The sequence below is a fragment of the Anguilla rostrata genome, chromosome 11, assembly GCF_018555375.3.
Source record: "Anguilla rostrata isolate EN2019 chromosome 11, ASM1855537v3, whole genome shotgun sequence".
Taxonomy (NCBI): Eukaryota; Metazoa; Chordata; class Actinopteri; order Anguilliformes; family Anguillidae; genus Anguilla; species Anguilla rostrata.
This window is the reverse complement of record NC_057943.1, coordinates 16,079,534-16,101,606: the sequence shown is the minus strand read 5'-3', so window position 1 is coordinate 16,101,606 and position 22,073 is coordinate 16,079,534. Positions and strand designations below refer to the sequence as shown.

The following is a 22,073-nucleotide window of genomic DNA, read 5'->3' as shown; positions in this document are numbered from 1 at the left end:
TTCTGGACGACATGGGTTCCATTAAGGTGCAAAGCAAATACAACATTTCTCAGTAAGAACATCATACTAACAGTCAAACATGGTGGTGGTAGTGTGATGGTGTGGGAATGCTTCGCTGCCTCGGCACCTGGACGACTTGCTATTATTGAAGGCAGCATGAATTCTGCCCTGAACCAGAAAATTCTTAAGTAGAATGTCTGGTCGACTGCCCGTGAGCTGAAGTGGAAGCATAATTGGGTTATGCAGCAAGACAATGATCCAAAACACAAAAGCAAGCCGACATCAGAAAATGGCTGAAAAGAAACAAAATAAAAGTTTTGGAGTGGCCTAGTAAAAGTCCTGACTTGAACTTAATATAGATGCTGTGGCAGGACCTGAAACGAGCAGTTCATCCTCAAAAAACTGCCAATTTGTCTGAATTAAAGCAGTTCTGCAAAGAATAGTGAGCTAAAATTCCTCCACAGCAATGTGAAAGACTGATATCAAATTATAGGACGCATTATTAGTTATTAAGTTTAAGGGGGCAATTACTTTTTCACATGGGTGATATAGGTGTTTGTTTTGTGTTTACTCACTTTCACTTTTAAAAAAAAAATCTGAAACCATTCAGTGTGACAAGATATGCAATAATAGAAAAAATCAGGAAGAGGGCAAACACTTTTTCACAGCACTGTATATTTCAGTTTATTTCAGTGTATGATTTTGATTTGCCCAGACAGTTTTTGTGTGCGATGAAGAATATTTTGGATTTTTACAGAAGTTTCTGACAGACAGTAGATTTATAATGACTGGTATATGGTCAACTGTGGATTGATGATTTAAAAACAGAATTATACACTTCACCTAAACCGACAGCAACTTGTCCCACAACTAATGCTGAGCGATTCATTTTTTTTGAGTTTGGTTTGATTTTGATTTGGAAAATTTCGATTTCGATTTTTGTTTTTTAAATTTATTTCTATTGAAATGTTAAAAACTAACTTTATTTAAAAAGAGCTTTAAAAATTATTTTCAATATATTTTCAAAGGCTTCAATGCTCTGACTGCATACTTCAGCAAATCGCTCGCATAAATTAATACCCTTTTTGTCTTTAAATATATATGCAAATTTTTGGTGTGTATATTTCATTTTTTATTTTTTGGGCTTTATAATTTATCTCTCTTATCATACACTATTGGCTCTGGAAGTAAATACATTTTCTCTTTGACAGGCAGGCAACCAGTTAGCCATCGTCATCAAATGTTACCAGCCTACTGTTTTCAAAGTTCCTCACTAGATATATTAGCAAGTTAACTTGTAATGTTGAAAAAGTCATTAGATTAATTTCAAGGCAGTTATGACAATCTGCTGAGTAAAAACTACCAAGTGCTGAGATGGAATATGTATGTGTTACTGGGTACAATCACACAGTACATATACCTCTCCAGGTATCATTTGTGTTGTGTGAGTAGCCTGCTGGGTTCTAGGTGTTTCTGAACTGCCATGTAACTTACGTGTCTGAAGGCACAATGGATTATGGTCATTGTAGTTACTACAATGCTTTATTTCTGTGTGAACTGATGCTCAGAGACTCAATTACAGCTCTTCCAATGCATTCTTAAGCTATTCTGCAACTCTTGCCAGAATATCAAACTGATAGCCTTTAGGCATGGTTTGAGTAGTGTGAGATGCACAAAGACTAATCTTTCCACATGGAACCGTGAACAGCCAATGAGCTTTCAGCATAACAATAGCTTGAGGTGAACAAAGCATCAAAAAAGCCCAGCATGTCGCAGATGTCATGGAGCAGTGAAGAGGAAGAGATGTTGGTAGAGCTATGGAAGCAACATCAGTGTCTCTTCGGTGTCTCTTTGGAACTGCACTACAACTGAATTGAAAAGAAGAGCTGGGCAGAAATTACTGTTGCTCTTCAACTACCTGGAGGGTAGAGGACAAATTTTAGTTTTCTACCAGCCAGCTATGTTATAATTTGGCGAGTTTGCAAGATATCTGCTGCAGCTCACCCTCATACAATGGACCTCAATGGGACACAGTTTTTGTGGCCTCAAAGCGGCAAAAATGTACATTCAAAAAACTCAAAATACTCAACAGAAATTCTTCTTTCCGAATATAATGCCATGGATACTCACAAACATTCACAGACTTTAATTTGTGCATGGTTTCATAAAACTACTTTATACCAAAGTATGTCAACTGTGTATATCTGTGGAAAGTCTCAACCAAAACACAGCAGTATTCTGGGGCACATTGCTTTAAAACAATGTCAAAACTGTGCCATTGTGGTGAGAATGAAACACAACCTCCAAGGAAGTGGGCGGGAACGTTCAGAAATGTTGATGTGTGCGACCAATGGGAATTTTCTTCCTGCGCATGGCTCTGGCCTGTGACTACGCATGTAGAGGGAGTGTTCATAGGACGGAAATACCAGCAGTTTTAATGGGATGGTCATTAAATGTGAGATACTTGCCATTGTCAGGATTTTGAAAGTCTTTTAAGTGCACACAAGCATTAGATGAAGTGTATTTGTTTTTCTTGCTTTTAACCACAATTCTATGATTGCCCCTGTACCAGCCATTGCAAAGCCAGCATGCCATCAGAAACTTATACAAATATATGAAATAGCCTTAATCGCACGCACGCAAACTGTCTGGGCCAATGCACTAAAACTGAAATCGTATCAGTAAGTCTCAACAACGGGAACTATCCCTTGAAGGCTTTTAAAATGTAAAGGCATTGCTCTCTTCATGCTCATAACAGAGGTCAGACAACTTCTTCATCAACACATTTTTTATATGTATAGATATAAAAGACAGAATCAACATCATCTGAATTTAAATCTGACCTTTAAAACAGAGAGTAATTATTGGATTATGTTTTTACCCCTTATTTCTCAAACATTATGTTGGTGCCACATACTGTTACAGTTTAATTCATTAGCATTATACAGAGTAGCTGTTATTCAAAAAGTGAATTTGAACAAAAAAATCACTCACATCCTGATGTCTGGACTTCTGAGACTCGCCAACTCTTTTAATGTCTTTCACCGATGTCGTCACAGTGATTTGCTCTGGTGCTCCCTTCTTTGGTGCCGATTTGGTTTCAGCATCCTTTTCCATTTTTGGTGCCATCTTGTCCTTCTCTGTGGTTCTCTGATGTCTCTGGGCCTCGCTGATGGATGCAGGCACCGGATGGATGGGACCCTTGTCCTGTTGTGTTTCTGCTGGCTGCTTCACTGGAGCAGAAGGTCCACTTCCTTGAGCCACAGGTTTCTGTTGCTGCTGCTTTGGCCCAGTCTGCTGCTGACTGGTTGCTTTCTGGATAGCTGGCTGCTGGCTCTGAGCTGGTGGTTGGTGTCTGGGTGATCCCATTGGTTGGTGTTTTGGAGATGACTGAGGCATAGGGAGCGGTGCATCTCCCAGCCCACCAGACATCAACCTCTGAGTCTGACAGTTCAAGCAAAGCCATTCTTTCTTCTGAAAGACATAATTAAAACAGATAAAATGAGGATAGATTCATTGCATAAAAATTGTAATTTAATACAGAGAAATCCATAATGAAGAACAGATTATCAGGCATTTAAAAAATTTATATATTTTGAAGTTATGTAACATGTTCATGCAACTTACACAAGCACAGGCATTTTTCACATAAACTTTTACCCAATCAAAAAGATTTTTTTTTTTTTACTGCAGAAGGAATAATGTATTAATGGTTTTGTTCCATGGTGTAGGCTCAAAGATCAACCTGGTGTCACAACATATGTTGGCTGTTACGCTGTAATTGATTTTTTTTTTTTTTATCCATCAGTGGCTATGTTCCAAAATACATGCTTAATATCTATTGTTTTTACTTCCTATGATAAAAAACTACCATGGGCCTACTAAAGCTATTATTATACTACCACTTGCAAGCTGTGTTCATATATCATTATGGTTTAAAGACATCTCACACCAAAGGCTCTCAAATCCTAGGTCTCATGTCCAACACATACTTTCACTAATTGGACTAGAGGGTGTTTAACAGTGTATCATAAAATTCCAGTTGCTAGGCAGTTATTATTCAATGTCACAATCCTCCTTTCCAGGAACACTTTGGTCCTCAAATCATTCTGAACTATGGCAGGGTCAGAGAGATCCTGTGTAGTTGGTGTGAATGGATATGGTTTAGAGCTGGGATCTCAAACACATATCCTGGAGCAGAACAGTGTTTTCTGGTTTTTGTTTTGTTTCAGCACTTAATGTAAGTCATTGATTGCCTAAAGACTTGATATACCTTGTTTTCAAGGCCTAGGTAAGCTGCTGATTTAAAATAAACCACAAATATTTGTAGAGACGCAGCCCTTCAGGACTGCAGTTTGAGATGCCTGGTTAAGAGTTTCAATTATTTTTCACAAAGTGGGATTATGGAGTTCTGGCTAACTTTCACAAATATTTTGAAATAACTTGGGTTTTTGTCCAACTGCACAGCAAAATCAGTGTAAAATCAACTACATACATATTGCCCCAATTGGATTACGTTAGAATTGGCTTAACACCAGGAATATTGCTGTGCATTTTTCATGCAATCGAAAATATTTCCGAAGGTTAGCATTCAAAATCCTAAACCCTACTTAGTGAAATGCCTACCAGGAATACCAGAATAACTCATCAGTTATCCTGACAGGACAAAAGTAGGTATAATTCAAAGCTTTTACCCCTGCATTCGTTACTACAAAACAATGAAATCCAGTCTATCCATTGTCATCAACAAGAGGTGCACCTCTTGTTCAATTGCCAATATTTCTCCTGTAGTACTGTGTGACATTCATCACAAAATAGCCATTGGCACAAGTGAGTATACCCGACTCAGCCAACTATAGCTGAGATGGAATTGCATGGACTTTTCTGCCATTAGTTTTGTAACAGTGTTAACGGACTTTTCTGCCATTAGTTTTGTAACAGTGTTAACGGAGGCAGACCCAAGTAATATATTCATTGTAAAATGAGGTCTACTGTAGCTATGGATGGAATTAGATTACGTATAGGTAGTTATTGTAATTTGGGCTTTCATAAACAGGCTTACAGACAAAGTGAAGCTAGATCTGAGACATTCTATTTTTGACAGATGAAAAAGCTTTAAAAAATAATATTGACACCAACTGTGCTGTATTAGTTATCACATTATGTTGCTTCCAGCCTTAGCACGTCTTCACAACTGCCAAGAGTTGAAAAAGGCATCCGGCTGACAAAATCAATCTAATCTGCAAGAAAATCAGCAACCTTTTTTCTGGCTTTTCCCTGCACCACCACACTCCAATCAAAAACACCCCAGTGCTCAGTAATGAACTCTAGGTACTGCAGAGCACAGAATCTGGAGTGGCAGTGGAATGCCATACACACTGAGGACTTCCATTTGTCATTATACTGATATCATGCCCTGTGTCGATGAAGCTGCAACCCTCTACAGAGTAATTCATCTTATCATACAGTCTGCATTTCCCCATCCCTGACCACTATGGGGACCCCACACTTCACAGCACACTAAATGTGGCATTGAGGTTAAGTGCACTGGCCATCTTTGTTCGTTTAATTCTAGGAAAAGACTGTGCTTAAGCAAAGCTCAGTTGTATAAACCCGTGCCATTTTGATTTTGGAATTAAAATTATCTATCACTTTCAGATGTATCATTTAGGTGTGAAATAAGGAGTAAGAATTTAGCTTGGTTTTAACACACACACACACACACACACACAAACACCATTTATACAATTTATTTCTGTATTAGCTCATTAGCTACAATCTATTAGAACTCCAATCGATTAGAAAGGACATGAAAGGAAAAACAAAAATAACAGTTGATATTGACACCAGAATGCCAGGAGGGAACTCTGTACGATGGTGTGATGCTCAGTGGGGGACACAACAGAACAACCCAAAAGCCAAGGCACAGGTGGTGAAACAAGAAAAACACCATCCTGTCATGGCTTTTTTAAAATTTCTGTATTAGCTCATTAGCTACAATCTATTAGAACTCCAATCGATTAGAAAGGACATGAAAGGAAAAACAAAAATAACAGTTGATATTGACACCAGAATGCCAGGAGGGAACTCTGTACCATGGTGTGATGCTCAGTGGGGGACACAACAGAACAACCCAAAAGCCAAGGCACAGGTGGTGAAACAAGAAAAACACCATCCTGTCATGGCAGCCTAGCCGAGTGGAATGATAGCACCCCGGCAGGCAGGACAGCTACACCAGCTGAAAGAATGCAGAAGGCCCGGGCTCCTTCCAATTACCATCAACTTAGCAGCATCCAAGGGTAAAAGGCATTCATGATCTAGACAATTTGAACTGTCAAGGACATACTTATTGAAAGCTATCTGGCACAGAACCTGTCCTGTCTACATCTGCACCTAAACCTAGGCAGAAGAATAGCTACAGTGACTTCTAGACGAATACCCAATTTACAAGAGTGCAGGAATGGGAAAACATGTAACAAGTTCATAGGAAAGGGTTTTTTTATGCTTTTTTTTGTAATTTTTTCATACAACAGCTGGTGGAGATGTTATTCATAGGTAAATAGTATGAAAGAGATAGTCTTAGGCCAGCAAGATGGATAGTGAGGGGAGTTCGGAGAGGGACGGGAGTTCGTTCCACCACTGGGGAGCTAGGGTGGAGAAGCTCTGTGATCCCTTTGGGCGGGTGGGAGGGGTTGCAAGACGCCCTGCTGCCGCAGAGCGGAGTGGTCGAGCAGGCACATAGAATTGAGTCATGTCCTGCAAGTAGATGGGGGCTTTCCTGTTGGCGGCAGTGTAGGCAAGGGTCAGGGCTTTGAATCGGAATCGCAATTAGCGCAGAGAGGGAGGGAAATGTCACCTAATCACCCACCCAGACAGTATGGCCTGCTGGCCGTGTTTCCTGTAAACCAGGGGAGACTTCTTAGTGACTTCTTAATGACAGAACCCAGGTCAATATACTTGTCTTAATGAGGAACAGCAACTCCAACTATGTAGATGACAAGAATTCATAAGTATACAAGTATCCATCAGGTGAGTTCAAGTCAACAAAGGTTTTAACATTCGTATGCAATAATTTCATATGGGATGCCATGTATAACCAAAAAGAAATTATGGTGTAGCCCAGTAAGCACACACGTCACTGCGATGTCTGTACGATGTAATCAAATTCATTGCTACAACATAGTATGAACAGAGCTATTTGCTCATAAATGTAGTTTTTAAATGAAACCATAAATATATACATTTCTCAGTCATGTTTGCTGTCTGTTCTGGCACCTTTGTGGTGGAATGAGCTTTTTGCAGCAGTAGGAAGAACAGAGATGTGACCCATCTCTTCAGCAGGCTCTTCCACTATCCTGCCCCTCTCAAGTACTTTGAATTAGTACTTACACTAGTCTGTGAATGACAGGAACATTATCCAGAATGCTGGGACAGTGGAGATCCCGTTCTATCTGGATCAGGCCTGCTTCCTATTCTGATAAAGTTAAGTCATATCCATGAGTCACTCTCCATCCAATCCATGCTGGAAATTCAGAAGACAATTTCCATTAAGAAAAAAAGCCCTATTTTCAGGCTAATGCTCTATTAATTCCCTCCAGAGTCCACAGTGGCAGGTAAGCTTGCAATAAGGCCTAATATGAACCTGTCATAGAGTGGAGCTGTGATATTAATAATGGATCGTGAACTCTGTCTGTTCCTTTCAGTTGAGTTTGACTTCCATAGCTGAGTAAACTGGACAGCTAAAAAAGATCTATCTGGATGAGTCCAATGTATGGAAACAGGTTACATTATTTGAAACCATCAGAACTTTTTTGGCTTCTTAACATTATCATTTTCAAACACGGTTATCATGAAAACATCCTGTAAATGATAGGTTTCAAGTGGATACAGAAGATGGATAAAAATGTCAATTAAAATCAACAGAAAGATGCATCGACTGCAGTGTACATCAAAACTCAAGAGAGCCAAGATAAAAGTATTGTAGTTACTTAATAAGGTCGCTGCTCTGATAATCATCTTTCCTCCAACTATCAGGAAATTGCATTTTTAAATATAACAGCCACGGCTGTCATGGTCCAATTCAAAACATAGCGATAACAGATGGATGATAACAGGCCTGGTTTTCTGATTTCTTTGTCATGGGAGTTTATTTTTAATTTTTACAAAAAACTCTATTTAACTCTTGACATTCAATCAGGATGTTTATCATTCCAACCACGTATCACACCGTTGCTAGGCAAAAACAAGTTTAGATTTCTTCTGAGGGGATTTCTTACAAAGCACTAACAAGGTGCCCGAAATCAATGACTCCAAAGCACAATGAGTGGGTGTTAAAAAAATGCCTAGGTGCTAAAAGATGGGCAGATATTTATTAACAAATGGCTGCAGGGGAATTTGATGTCCATAAACTGACACTTCATTAAAAGAGCATGAGCTACCTTGCAAAGACCAGCAGATAAATTCCACAATGTTGTATATAAACATGCTGATGTTTTGCAGTGGATCATTATAAATGTATGTTCACATCCCTTCATCTCCATTACCCAAAATTTTTATAGCCGTGCATTGCAACGATGGCCACTCTAGGACTGCTGTGAGCATCTTTGTAAGGCCCATGAACGCTTGCTTATTTATTTATTTATTTATTTATTTATTTATTTAATTAATTCATTTATGTTTCCTATTTTCCCAATTTTACTTGGATGGAAACAATTTATTTTAAGCCACTCAAGGGTATGATAGTAATACGCTGACTCACAATTGGCAACATTAGGTTTTCAGTTAAATCTCCATCCTCAAACTTTCTCTGCCTTTTTAAACAGACCTCTTTAAGGTTGATATTTTGCATTGTACCTTTACATAACTCAGGTCCTGTGTGTGCAATTTGTAACATTAATCTATAATTACCTGATGTTCTCAGTGCTGATGCAGACTCACAGTATGGCCATAAAAGAACATTCATTGGACCTTTAAAAATCAGCCTTTTTGTTGTGCTACAGGTTGGAGTGTTACGATGTACCTTTACAATACTCAGGTGTTGTGTGTATGTCATATGTAACATGGTGGTATAATGGTCTGATGTTATGGTCTCACAGTATGGCCATTAATGAAACTATGGTTCCATAGGGAAGAGCTAAAGTGGAGGGAAGGAGAGGGAAAGGCAGCTACTGTACGAGCACAAGCATAAATCAGAAAGAGTTAATGTACTGTACCACAACCCCTCAGCCTGCAAACAGCTTTTCCCCCAATATGCCATAAAAGGCCTATTTTTACCCAGCCTGCCATTGTTCTGCCCTGCATTTTGTCTACAACCTCTCCTTGAGGAGCCACAATGGAAGCAGATCAAATAGAGGATTCGAGGGTGTGGAAGAGGCCTTCAGGATGCCAGTCGTGGGAAGGAGAGAAGGGAGGAGGGAGGGGTGGTAGTCTCTGCCAATTAAGTGTGGCGACACTAAAAAGTTCAAGTTATCATAGTAAAATCCCACAAAGCCACAATGTGCTTAAACAAAGAAACAGCAAGGAAAATTAACAGAACTGCTTTCTGTTCAAATGAGTTGCAGTACATGCACCTAGATCACACATGTCAGAATCCAGTCCTGGAGGGCCACAGTGTCTGCTGGTTTTCATTGCCCTCAACACCAGTGATTTATTTAAGTCATGGAATGGCTAAAAAGTCCACACGCCTTATTCTCAAGGCGTTAATTGGTTGCTGATTGAAAGGACACCTGCAGACATTGGCTATTCAGGATTGGAGTTTGACACCCCTGGCCTAGATGAAATCTCAATGGACAGACAGGATTGGTGCTTTCTTTCCATTGTTATGCTACCTTTTGCTGCAATACATGTGTTGAATAAAAAATAAAGGCAGTCAGTCTCACAGTTTGGCCGGCTTCTTTGGAAGAATGAGTTGGTGAACTACAGTACTTTCTTTACTTTTCATCTTGGAAAATATGTGTAATGCCAGGAGGGCTGGGAGAAGAGTAGAGCCGGCAGCTCTGACTCTTTACTCACTGTCATAGACTCCTGCTGAGTAAACAAAGTTCAGGAGGCCTCCAGGACCATGGAAAGTGTGAGCTCTCTTACCATGTATGCTTTTTATCCAATTACTACCTTAACAACCCTCAGGACTGTACCACAGTGTCATTTCATATTACTGTATTGCCAGTTTGTTTTGTTTTTAATTCATTATGATTTCACTCTTTTGCACTTTGAGTGTAATTATGCTGGATAACATTTTTTGATAGATCTATTTAGGCTATATATTTAAATGTAAATATATGTACATAATCTACGTCTTCATATATCTGCAGTGCTCTTAGGCATTCAAACTGACATTGCAAAGTCCTATAAATCACACAAATCCTTGTCTCTCTTCATCAATCAGTTACCAGTCAGCAGGGATGTATATCATTAGATGGGTGTCCAGGATAATAATCAGTCAGCTTTAGTGAGCAGCTACTATAAAATGAATCTCAGTTCCAGTCTCAGAATAAAGTCCTTCCTGTGACTCAAGGGACTTCTTACTGAGGCTCAGACTCACACAGTAGAACACTGATATGCACATTAGACCTAAAAAGCCATTTTACAGATGCTTTTTGCTGCTGCTTGGTAGTCACACCCTCTCTCACATACGCTCTCTGCATCTCCCTCTTTCTCCTTCTCTCTCATTCATTCATTTCAATTCCACTCCTAGAAAACAATTACCACAGACATATACAGTACATTTCCAAAAGTATGGGCACCTGAACATCACACCCATATGTACCCTTTGAACATCTCATTCCAAAACCATGGGCATTAATATGGAATTGGACCCCCCCCCCCCCCCCCCTTGCTGCTGTAACAGCCTCTACTCTTCTGGGAAGGCTTTCCAGTAGATTTTGGAACATGGCTGTGGGGATTCACTTCCGTTGGAACTGATGTTGGGTGTAAGGCCTGGCTTGCAGTTAGCAATCCAATTCATCCCAAGGTGTTTGATGTGGTAGAAGTTAGGGCTCTCTGCAGGCCAGCCAAGTTCATTCACACCAGACGCAAACCATTTCTTTATGGACCTTGCTTTGTGCATGGGGGCATTGTAATGCTGAAACAGGAAAGGGCCTGCCCCAAACTGTTGCCACAAAGTTGGACAGGTACAATTTTCTAGAATGGCTTTATATGCTGTAGCATTAAGAGTTCCCTTCACTGAAACTAAGGGGCCTATGAAACCATGAAAAACAGCCCCAGCCCATTATTCCTCCTCCACCAAACTTCACAGTTGGCACTATTTGGGACAGTATAATAAATAAATATAATACAATATTGGGATGGCAGGTATGCCATCCCGCCAAGTTACGCCTTGGCGGGGGCATGCCCCATACCTATACAGCACCGAGAGTTTGGCACTTTTCAGGGTTCCCCACAGAAATAACCACAACAGCCACAGACACTCAGCCCTTAAAAACATTAAATTCTGTACATTCTGACCCCATTTCAACAGACAGAATTCATAAAAAACTTCACATGTCCACACAATAAAGCCCCAAACTAAGGGGATTTTGTGTTTTCTCCTTCTTCTTCTTCTCATTCTTATTTTTCCTGCCGCCTATCCCACTAACAACATGTCTCCCCATTGGACATTTCACTGACACCAGCCAAATCTGCACCTACACGACCCAATCAAAAACGCGCATACACACGCAAAATACCCATCCATTTTTACTCTGAAACATTTCCCGTTCAAACAGCTAGTCCGCCTGTGACTATGAGATTTTTTATGAGATTATATATACAATAATATAATAATTATAAATAATAATAAATAAGAGCCAAATACCACTACTTTAAAATCTGTTGCTACTCTCACCTAGCACGATTGAAAAAGATAATGTTGTTACAGAGCAAATGCAATCTTTCAAACCCCAACATTAAGAGAAGAAAACTGAACAAAAAAAGAGAGGGTCAGTTTTTTGTGGTGAGAAATATGACACCATCCTCAAAAAGAGCAAATAATGTCAGCAACTCTGTTTTCCTCAGCCAACTACTATATGTAATAGATCACTCAAGCTGTACCACCCACACAAGCCTGACAAGTCTTTGCTAGCGTGGGGAAGGGTTTTTCTTCCCTCCCATTGTTTCCCCCATTCTTTCTTCTGATGATGATTAAATGGCTACTTTTGGCAGCAGGCTGGCAGATCAATGTTTGCCACCACCATTCCAACCACACCAACTGCCTTCACATAGAACAACATAATATTTGTAACTACCTCCATTAACAGTTGAAATTGTATTTCTATTGGTACTGCAGTTTAGATTGGGTGGCAAGTAAATACTGTCGTTGGTGCATGGTGCATTATGATGAAAAGGTCTCATTCTGTCTCTAGACATAGGCAACCAACATCATTCTCATTTTAAAAATTCCCTGCACAACACACCCCAGTCTCCTGTGGCAATCTCCGAGTGTAATGGTCCTTGGATAATACAGCCCACATTTGCTGGTGGATGTGCCAACCTCATTACATTGATAATTAAAGTTGGAGTGAGAACCCGGAATGAATTGGCATGTACATAACAAATACATCTTCCGGTTCTCTTGTTTTTCTTAGTATTTCTTTGCATCTAAATATAAACAGGTACATAGTTTTCAAAATGTGCCATCTGTGCAAAATTCATGTGATCAAATAGATGCCTCATTTGTCCCAGGCCATTAGTCCTTTCAGGCATAAAATTGATTATGCTTTCACAGAAGCTGTTTGGCAAAAGTCTATTTGGCAAATACTAGTACTGTAAAAGTAAGGGAGAAAGGTATCCATTCAGTAACAAAACAAACAAACAAACAAACAATCAAAAAATGAGGGAAAACAATTAGGCTGCATTTGATTCTGTGGTCAGCGGAAAAGAAAAATCCCTCTGTGAACCAGGTCAGTATTCATATGGTGGCTTATAATGTCCCTCATCACTGATGAAGGACAAAGCATGCATACAATATTGAATACGTTTTTCTTGTCTGAAGAGCCATGGACAGAATATCCCTCTTTGCCTCATTTGTGAAACAATGGCAGCAATTCACACCATATAGCGGTTTTAGGTCTTGAGAGATGAAAGAGGCTTTAAGGTGGCAGGCTGTTTGCTCATGAAAGATCAGGCACCGCCAAAATGCTCAGAATGTGATGAGAATGTATAAACGAATCCCACGAAATCTAACGAGTTGTGGGTGGTCACTGGCTGCATGAAATTAAGAGAACTCCCATTACACTTTCTGAGAAAAGTCCATACTTCACCAAGGGCAACAGCTCTTAGCGAAGCATAAATATGTTGTTGACACAAGTGTTCAATAGTTTACTGCAGTTTAGTAAAGATTTTCATCAGACCTGAAGATTGATTTACAGACATAAATAATCTTGTGTCTGCTATTGCTGAGAGAGAGGCACCCACCTTGGAGCGGCTCAGCAGCCATTACTCAGAAGGCCCCTCACCACACGTCCTCTGAGGTGGTGAAGAAAGCACTTGTAAGTGAGTGTCAGAGAGTATTTTAGCCAGAGCGTAGTGAGCCTTCAGGAGAATTATGTCTATTTGCCTTTGCATCTGATTACTGTCCTCAGGCGTAATGCTAGTATGTCAAGACCTTATCCCTCTGTTGCGCAGAGCCAGAAAGGAACCAAAATAAAATGGGTCTCCAAATCAGAGGGAATGAAAAGGAGGTTGTACATTTCGTAGACGTGCGGCAGCATAGTTTGAACCTAGCAGAGCTGTGATGAATGAACAGCTGCCAATTTATGAGTGTGCGTTCCCCAGCAAACTGTCTCCTGCTGAGGTTTAATGAAGCCCCCCTGTGAAAAGGCACTTGGAAGCATTAAGGACGTGGCGAATGGGTTTATCAGCTGCGCTCTTGCCACCCATGAGCTGCCTCCGCAGCGAAGGCTGTCTGTTGAGCAGAAATGGTTTTATAGCCACTGCATTCTGATGTCATAAACCTCTGGTTATTAACCTTCCCCAAGTGGGAGTTCAAATGAACAAGATCACCCGGAGGCAGAAACGGCTCAAATGAAATCAAATCAAATGCGCCAACATTTTACGCCACTCAATCTCCAAAATAAATTCAGGAATCCTATCTGCACACATACCCCAAGTGCATTTATATCAAGAAAAAAACGATTATGACTGTTGCCATATGTAAGTTTCATAAATAGTGATACAAACTACAACTTTGCTGACACTGATATCTTTTTAACCTTTCTCAGGATACAATCTCCCTGGCACCATACAAAACAGCAACATGGTCTTTGCAGTTTGCGATATACTAAAGGTGTTGCGGTCAGCTTTGATGCCTGATGCATGCAGGCTTGCAACGGATAATCTGCTACACCTCCAACCAGTCACCCTGGCTGCACAGCATTCCAGAGAGGCTTACAGTATGTCCTTGGAAAACCTTGTGAAAACACAGGTCAGATGAGGCAACAAACAGGCAGTAACATTTAGTCTGAGCATGAGAAGAATTATAAACACTTCATACATGATTTTATACTGTATATACTACAGAAACATGCATACTGTGGGAGATGGAGACAATGTATATAGTAAACAAGTCATAGCTAATCTCCATGCAAAATATAGGACATTCACACAATGCTGTAAATATATAAACGAGCCTCAGACAGAACGAGCAACAACACATACGGAATATGAATACAGTAGAGACACTTGATACCTTTAAAATGAAACTAACAGCACTGAGGAAAGCAGAGATACCTTAGCCACAAGACTGAGCATACACGGGAAACCAACAAGCTTAGTATTGAGCTATAATTCCATATGATGGCTGATTTTTTTCCACCTTTCACACGAGCAAAGGCTGCGTAGATAAAGATATATAAAGTGCTCTTCAGTCTCAAGCCAGGATTCATGTATTCTGAAGTCCATGAGATGCACCTTACACCTTTTTAGTGAGAATCCACCACAACGAGCATCATAATGGGGATCATATCCCCACTTAAGACACCAAAGCTAGCATGCATGTAGAGACAAAAAGCACTTAATTTGTGCACACATTTGAGTGAAGTGCACAAACAGTATCTCAAGCCAGGATTGGGCCCAATGTCAACATTCTTATTGTGTCAGAGATGCTACATACAAGTCACTTGTATGTAAAGTCATTGTAAAGACATGAACCATGGGCAATGCTGAGCATGTTGATGCTGCTAAAGACACTGCCTACACAAGGCTGATGAAGGAAGAGAGAGACAGTACTGAATAGAGCGGAGGCAGTGTAACTTATATTTGTTCAGCAACCTCCACATGACACACCCACATTGCAGAGACAAGAGCATAGATTTGTTCAAGTTCAGTGACAGTGTGTAACTGAAATCCTTCTGGTGTCAAAGGGAGAAGAAAGGGTGTCAATTTCACCTTTGGAGGTAAATAGCCTGGATTATGAGCAAGGGATTTGATCTGACACCTCTCTGATCCCTGGGGGGAAGGAAGAGAAATTGACGAGAAGAAAAGATAGACAGCAGTTAATGATAGCAGTGATAGCAGTAACAGGGTAACAGCAAGAGCGAGTCATTGCCACTGATCCCCATTTGTGCCCTGTGGCTAACTCCAGGTGATCCAGTGATCTTTTGGTAATCTTACAGGAGGTAATCAAGATTGTGTGAGGCATTTCCAGGAGCACACTAGCTGGGGTAGGGAGGGAGGGACTTGCCCTGGGGGTGCAGTGAATAAAAAAACATTCGCCCTGCAACCCCCTTTGTTCTACTGATCTCTGTGACCTTCATTGAACCAGCAAGGTCGACAGAACACATTTATCATTTGCAGTGAGGACCTCAGGAAGCACGGAGACAAGGGACCAAATGGCCAATCGACCGTATGGAGCAATCACGTGGTGAGATTGAGAAGGTCGGGTTAACACAACTGTAGTGTAGATGTGGAGTGCATTCATCTCCCTGGCCCCAGAGAACTGACAGAGGGTTCAGTTCTGAAGCCCCTTCGGCTACACAGACTATCCTGGGGGGTAAGGAAAGAAGGGCACAGACAATGATGATAATCCAGGCAAGGACTGGATTAAGAGGACAAGATGAAAACAAAAAATGGGTCTGTGCAGTCCTCTGTAATGAGTAATAAAGATATGGTAAACCCAAGAAGGATCTCAATACGTAAGTAATGCAGGATTAAGCCGTTACTGGTCAAGGGACCAATTCCCAGCTTCCTTACGAATGGAGATTTAAGTGTGACTTCTGATGCTGAACATCAGAACAACACAAACGCATTCAATTATTGCCATTATAAGCTATTTATTTGGTAGATATTCTGGGTTACATATTGAGTATTAGCTGATTGCACATTGATACATCAGCACTGTATGTCACTAAATGATTGAGATGGAGGGCTTCAGACATTTTTGAAGGAGGCATGCAACGAGGACCCTGGCGACTAATTGGTGACTAGATCAGTCAAATGAGAAAGGCATACGTCGCGGACAAAAATAGAACACACTGAAAGGATATTAGCAGATGCTCTATCCGCAGTGTCTGGCTGATCAGAGAGCTGCCTCGCCTCATCTTATTGCCTGCTTCCTTTTCCAGAAAATTAAGTATTTCAATTAATTAAATGTGTGGGGTGGAGGAAGACACCAGGGAGACATTAAAGTGGAGAGCAGTGTGATAATGGCAGAGTTCTATCTCCCTTTTTTGGTACTCATGCATATGGAAAAACCTGAAGTCTATTCCTAAACCATTACAATTCTACTGAATTCATGTGGACCGAAAATAATTAACTTCCAACTAAATTCTTTACTGTCAATCACTCTACAACATCATAGGGAGGCCTGATGTAACAAACTGTCATTTTTTGTTATAGCTGCATGCAAAAAAACAAAACAAAACATCTCAATGTGGTGTGGCAGGATTTGAAAGAGCTGTGAAATTTGATTTGGGCTGTGTTGATATTTACCCTCGAACATTTGACAAGGTAGCCACATTTATTTTATATAAGCATGGGTTAACATTATTTTGACAGCTTGAAATGAGCATTATTTAAATATAAAATTCGCCACATGACTGATTTTAACAAACAAAAACTAGGAAAGGGGAATGAAAGGATTTTTTTTCCCCAAGCAAACAACAGAGCATAAATTGACATCGTTTTTTTATGTGAAAAGAAGCACATTGACTCGATGCATCCACTGAAGCATTAACTATTACTCAAGCGAGTGGAAATGTCCTTTCTGCTCTAAAGATGCACAGATAATTCTGGAGGAGGAAAAATTATCAGCTTCATGCTTTTTCATTGAAGTTGAATACATGGCACATGCAAGGCTGGTTTTACTCATCAGAAGTTTAATGGAAAATTATATTTAGTGAGTGTGTGTCTTAGGCAAGGATGGCAGATGTCCTACAAAGCTGGGAGAGCACAAAAAGCAACGAGGCTCCTCAAGTCCGAGGCTCCTCAAGTCAAGACTGGACCTAGAAGCTGAACTGGTTAAAGTTAGACAAAACTGAGTAAGTCCCAAGGTAGGATTCACTTAAATTGGAATAAAACGTAATGTTATTTTCACAGGTTATTTTCAGTGAGACTCCATCAAAATCACTTCCATACTTAGGGAGGAAAGCATGAAAACTCAAACGGAAATTTCAGTGAAGCATGGATTTGGCTCTTGATGATTATAGTTACTTGCCAGCACATGCAGGGAGCTGTCAATGAGAAGCAGCACTGGGATTATCAAGGTCTGTTACTACCAGAGCGCCTTTTACAGTGGTATTCAGACAGCAAAGGTCAGTTTAGACTATATTCAAGACCGTTAAAATCACTCTGATTACTAATTTCAGTCTGACTCAGAAAACTGTGTACATTGCCTTTTCCCCCACAAAGAACGCATGATGTTCATTCATGGTTATTTTAATCATCTAAGCAGTAAGCACATTAAACTATGTGCCAATTATGTTCATTTTAAAGTGGGACAGCCAAAAACCATTTACAGTTTGCCAACCAGTAATCTCCTACCCAGATGTCCAAAATGGGGGGGGGCTCTTGTGGTTAACACCAATGCTAGAGAGGCAAAGGCTTATTTCCCACCAGAATCTCTAACATGAGCTGGAGCCAAGACCGGTATACTAAGTAATGGGTACATTGCTATACCCACAACCGGAGCTGTTCAGCATGCTGTAGTCCTCCAGCATCTCTACTGTGAAAACAGGCCAGTGATAGATGTCCAAAGTACATACTTTCTTACAACTAGAAGAATGCAATTTATAACTTATTTGCAATCATTTTCAATATGCTAGTTCCCTATATTTTGTTGGGTGCATTATAGACAATTTAAATATAAATGACAATGATGAAGCAACCCAAATAATCCTAGTTACTGTACCTCTGGCCGGGCCACCAGCCTGGAGGTCCACCCCCTGCCAGAGCTATGATGCCAGACGGGTTCTAGGTTGTGTTTGTTTGTGAATGGTGCACTCACATCCCCCCGTGTGCTTATTACGGCTTTGTGTCCAGCAAGCCATGGGAAGCACTTAAAATATAATGACTGCTATTCACAGTAAACTGGATGTCAAGCGAAGAGCACTCGTAACAGGAAATCTCTGGGGCAATTTAAGTCACAAATCGGACAGTAGCAGACAGTCTGCCTAGTCCTTCTCCTCACAGAAGTTCCTCTAATGGCCTCCATATGTGGCATGGCACAAAGGAAACTGGTATCTGAATATTTCAAGCTTGCAACTTCAAATTCAAAAGGATCATTGGCTTTTTGGGAAGAATTTAGAAATTCACCTGACTTTAAAAATTCTGTTCATTAACTGCCACCCTTTGCTGCTATCTTTGATGTGTGTACTATTGTTTCCACACCAGGATCTGGGTGTCAAAGAAATGCTTACAGGAAGCCCTCACCAGCACAAGCTGAATGAACACATCCACTACACCAAAAAACCTCTACTCAGAACCATCACCATGGAAACATGCAGTGTAGGAGGAATCAAAAGGGAAAATTTGACCTCTTCTTCAGAGGGGAAAATCAGAATACCATACTGAATTCAAAGAAACTGTGAAACTGTGGATGGTCAAACTGATTGTTGCCCTTTTACCTGGTACTGTAAAAAAAGAAAAAAAACCACTGAAACTTTCTTCAGAAGGCTGCCAGCCATATAAAACCACAAAAACTTTTGAAATGTGTTGATTCACACACTGAAAACCGAATTTATTTAACAGAAAATGCATTTGACAAACAAATTACAATTATGATTACAATCAAAAATGTTGTCTCATGTATTTGGATTGTCTCAAGTGTATGTATTTAGAATGAGGACAGTCTAGGTTGGCTAAGTGGTCTGTTCTGATCATCAAATATAAAAATATAAGAACATAAGAAAAGGGGTTTGCAACACTTCATTTCTTTATCTCTGTTAAGCCATATCAGTTTTTGAAGTGTATGCTGTTGATTTTAGCCTAACCAAAGAGAGAGAGAGAGAGAGAGAGAGAGAGAGAGAGAGAGAGAGAGAGAGAAAGAGAGAGAGAACTCTCTGAACTAACATCCAGGACTGTTAGGAAAACCTGGCCTAAAGGCAAAGCAGAAGCATTTGATTAGATATTCAAACTATGTTTCAAAATGAATTCATTGAAACAGCAGTCATCCCTTTCTCTATGATGAAGCCAAAGAAGAGAAGGAGCAAAACAGGCCACATTTGCAAATGTAGAAATCAGTCTGATTAAAAAAAAGATCCTGCTTCAGGGTTTTTATGGCAATTCTTAGATTAAAATGAGTAATTCCACTCTTTAAAAAAAAACATTACCTGTCTAGAACTGAAATGCTTCTGGCATTTACATAAAGTCATATAGGAACTATCTGGGGTTGGAAAACAATGTAAAACTATTCTTAGGCAAAATAGCATTATCATTCAGGTAGATAATCTTAGTTTACTGTGGGAACAGCTTCCTAAAACATCAAAATAATCTGCTCTCTACCCAAGTTTGGGGCTGACCATACAGAGCATACTGTACGTACGGACCTACCCAACATCCAGTTCTGCATGCCTCACTGCATGCATGAAGGGAAATTCATGCAAGTACAATGTGTCTATGTGTGTCTGTGTGTCAAGGCAACCAAATAAGAGGGGTAAGTGCAGCCTTGGTGCCAGGTCACATGATGATAAAAAAAATAACTACTAGTATTGTGGGAACTGGTATAGTGTTTTTTTTTTTTTTTTTACAAATTATCTCGTTCTTCTTTGAAACCCATAGTAAAATGACCATGATGACCGTGGTTTGGCACACTGGTTGATTCATTGCACGCTAGGACTACTAGGATGAACGTGACCTATTAGAAGTGGTGTAGTTGGTGCACATAAACATGATCCAGAGAATAGCTCATTGATTTAGACGGTGCAGTACAATCCCTAAGGGGCTGAAAAGAAAATCGCTCCAGGGTAACCAAGCCCCATTGCTCTGGTTACGCACCCCGCTGGACTAATAATACTGCTGTCGTGCATGTGTGTGCATGTGTGCGTGTGCATAAGGAACGGTTCGTGTTTACAACAAATACTTTTTATTTCATTTTAAGAGGTCTTAAAGGCCCTGTGCAATATTTCATATTTGAAGTGTTAATTAAGCTTTCTGTGCTCTGTGCCACACCTTTCGTATTCCTACTGCTGTGCTACTGCTATCATGTTGTCTACACTATATGTCCAAACTCCACAAAGCCACACCTCAGCTACACCCAGATGTCTTCAGAATAACAAAACTAACAATTATGAGCATCAATAATGCTACTGCACAATGAATAAAGGATATTTGGAAATATTAGCAAATGCATCCTGAATAATCTATGAAAGCTCTCCTTCAATGGTGCTGAAGTGCACTGATTTTAACACTGCCCTGGAACAATGAACCAGTTATAGAGAGTGTGAGTGCAGTTCAGAAAGGGTCTGATTTTCTCCACTGTACTGCTCACTTTCACTCAAAGTCAGAGAATTGAGGGAAGCTGTTATCCATATAGATGTGCTTTTCTATTCCTCTTTTTAAGGCATTGTAATGCTAACCACACAGTGACCCTTGGGCTGTGTGCATGACCTGAATATAGTAAATGAAATCATTACACTGAATACTAAATAAGGACATATGATATGCAAATAAAACCATCAAAAGGAAAGGGGAAAAAAGGAAGGGCTTAATGCAAAGCAAGACCCGCATTTGCAGTACGGCATGGTTCATAAAATAAACACTTACAGCAAAGGCCAAGTGCTGCAAGCTGTGAGGCTTTCAGCTCCCATTCCTGAGTGGCATTATAAAGCTAAGGTAAGGCCTTGATATTTACACTGGGCCTAGATCCTGAAGTGAAATACTATTGCTACGAAAAATAGCAACAAAAAAAGAAAGTTCATTTAAAAATGTCTTAAATATTCGATGAACAATGTCACATCTAGTTGTGCCAGTGTTGATATGAATTCCTTTGGGACTTTAAATCATTTCCTTGAGTTTAGGTTCTCTATAGTTGTTATCAAGTTGTTAATTTCCAAATACCAGAAAGTAAAGCATGTCTTAAATTTTTAATGTGCAATAGCATGCACCTCAGCACCGATGTAAGGTGTGCCGGAGAGTTGAGGAACCCAGGCAGCTGGCCTTCTTCAATGAGGAAACATCACCAGCAGCCAACAGGTGTGTAGCATGACATTCTGGGCTTGGAGTAAATGCATCTTTGTGCTCCCCCTTTCCAAAGTGAATTTGCTAGTCCCAGCCTTTTTACAGCCCTCCCACCCACCCTGAGGCCCTGGGGAGTCAGTTCCACTATTGCCCCTACTGTGTCGCCCCTGGCAGCCAAATGCTCCTTGTCAAAAGAACCAAGCTAATTTCAGCCAGAAGAGAAGTGCTTGGATTCATTGACTCACTCACGATTATGGTTGGCATCAGCTGAGTAATCACCACTGTATAAAAGATGAAAGCCAAGAAAAATAAATGTATTATGTAAATTCTTTTGTTCATCATTTTAGCTCACCACATGCTGCAGGCTTTGTGTTTGTAAATTCCGTAAACACCAAACAGTAGAGAGGATAAAGGTAGTCCTGTCTGTGGAAGCACCATTCAGAATTCCACAGGCTGCCCCTCTCAAT

General features: G+C 40.2%; 1 protein-coding gene across 4 annotated transcripts in view; it reads right to left on the bottom strand.

Annotated features, from left to right (window-relative positions):
* The window catches only part of bsna (bassoon presynaptic cytomatrix protein a), a 133,253-nt gene that overhangs the window by 35,361 nt on the left and 75,819 nt on the right, over positions 1-22,073 (bottom strand). For all 4 annotated transcript variants that reach the window (XM_064298250.1, XM_064298248.1, XM_064298247.1 and 1 more), the window contains exon 4: positions 2,995-3,474. In XM_064298250.1, coding sequence (XP_064154320.1) covers positions 2,995-3,474 — 480 coding nt within the window. The remainder of the gene's footprint in view (positions 1-2,994; positions 3,475-22,073) is intronic.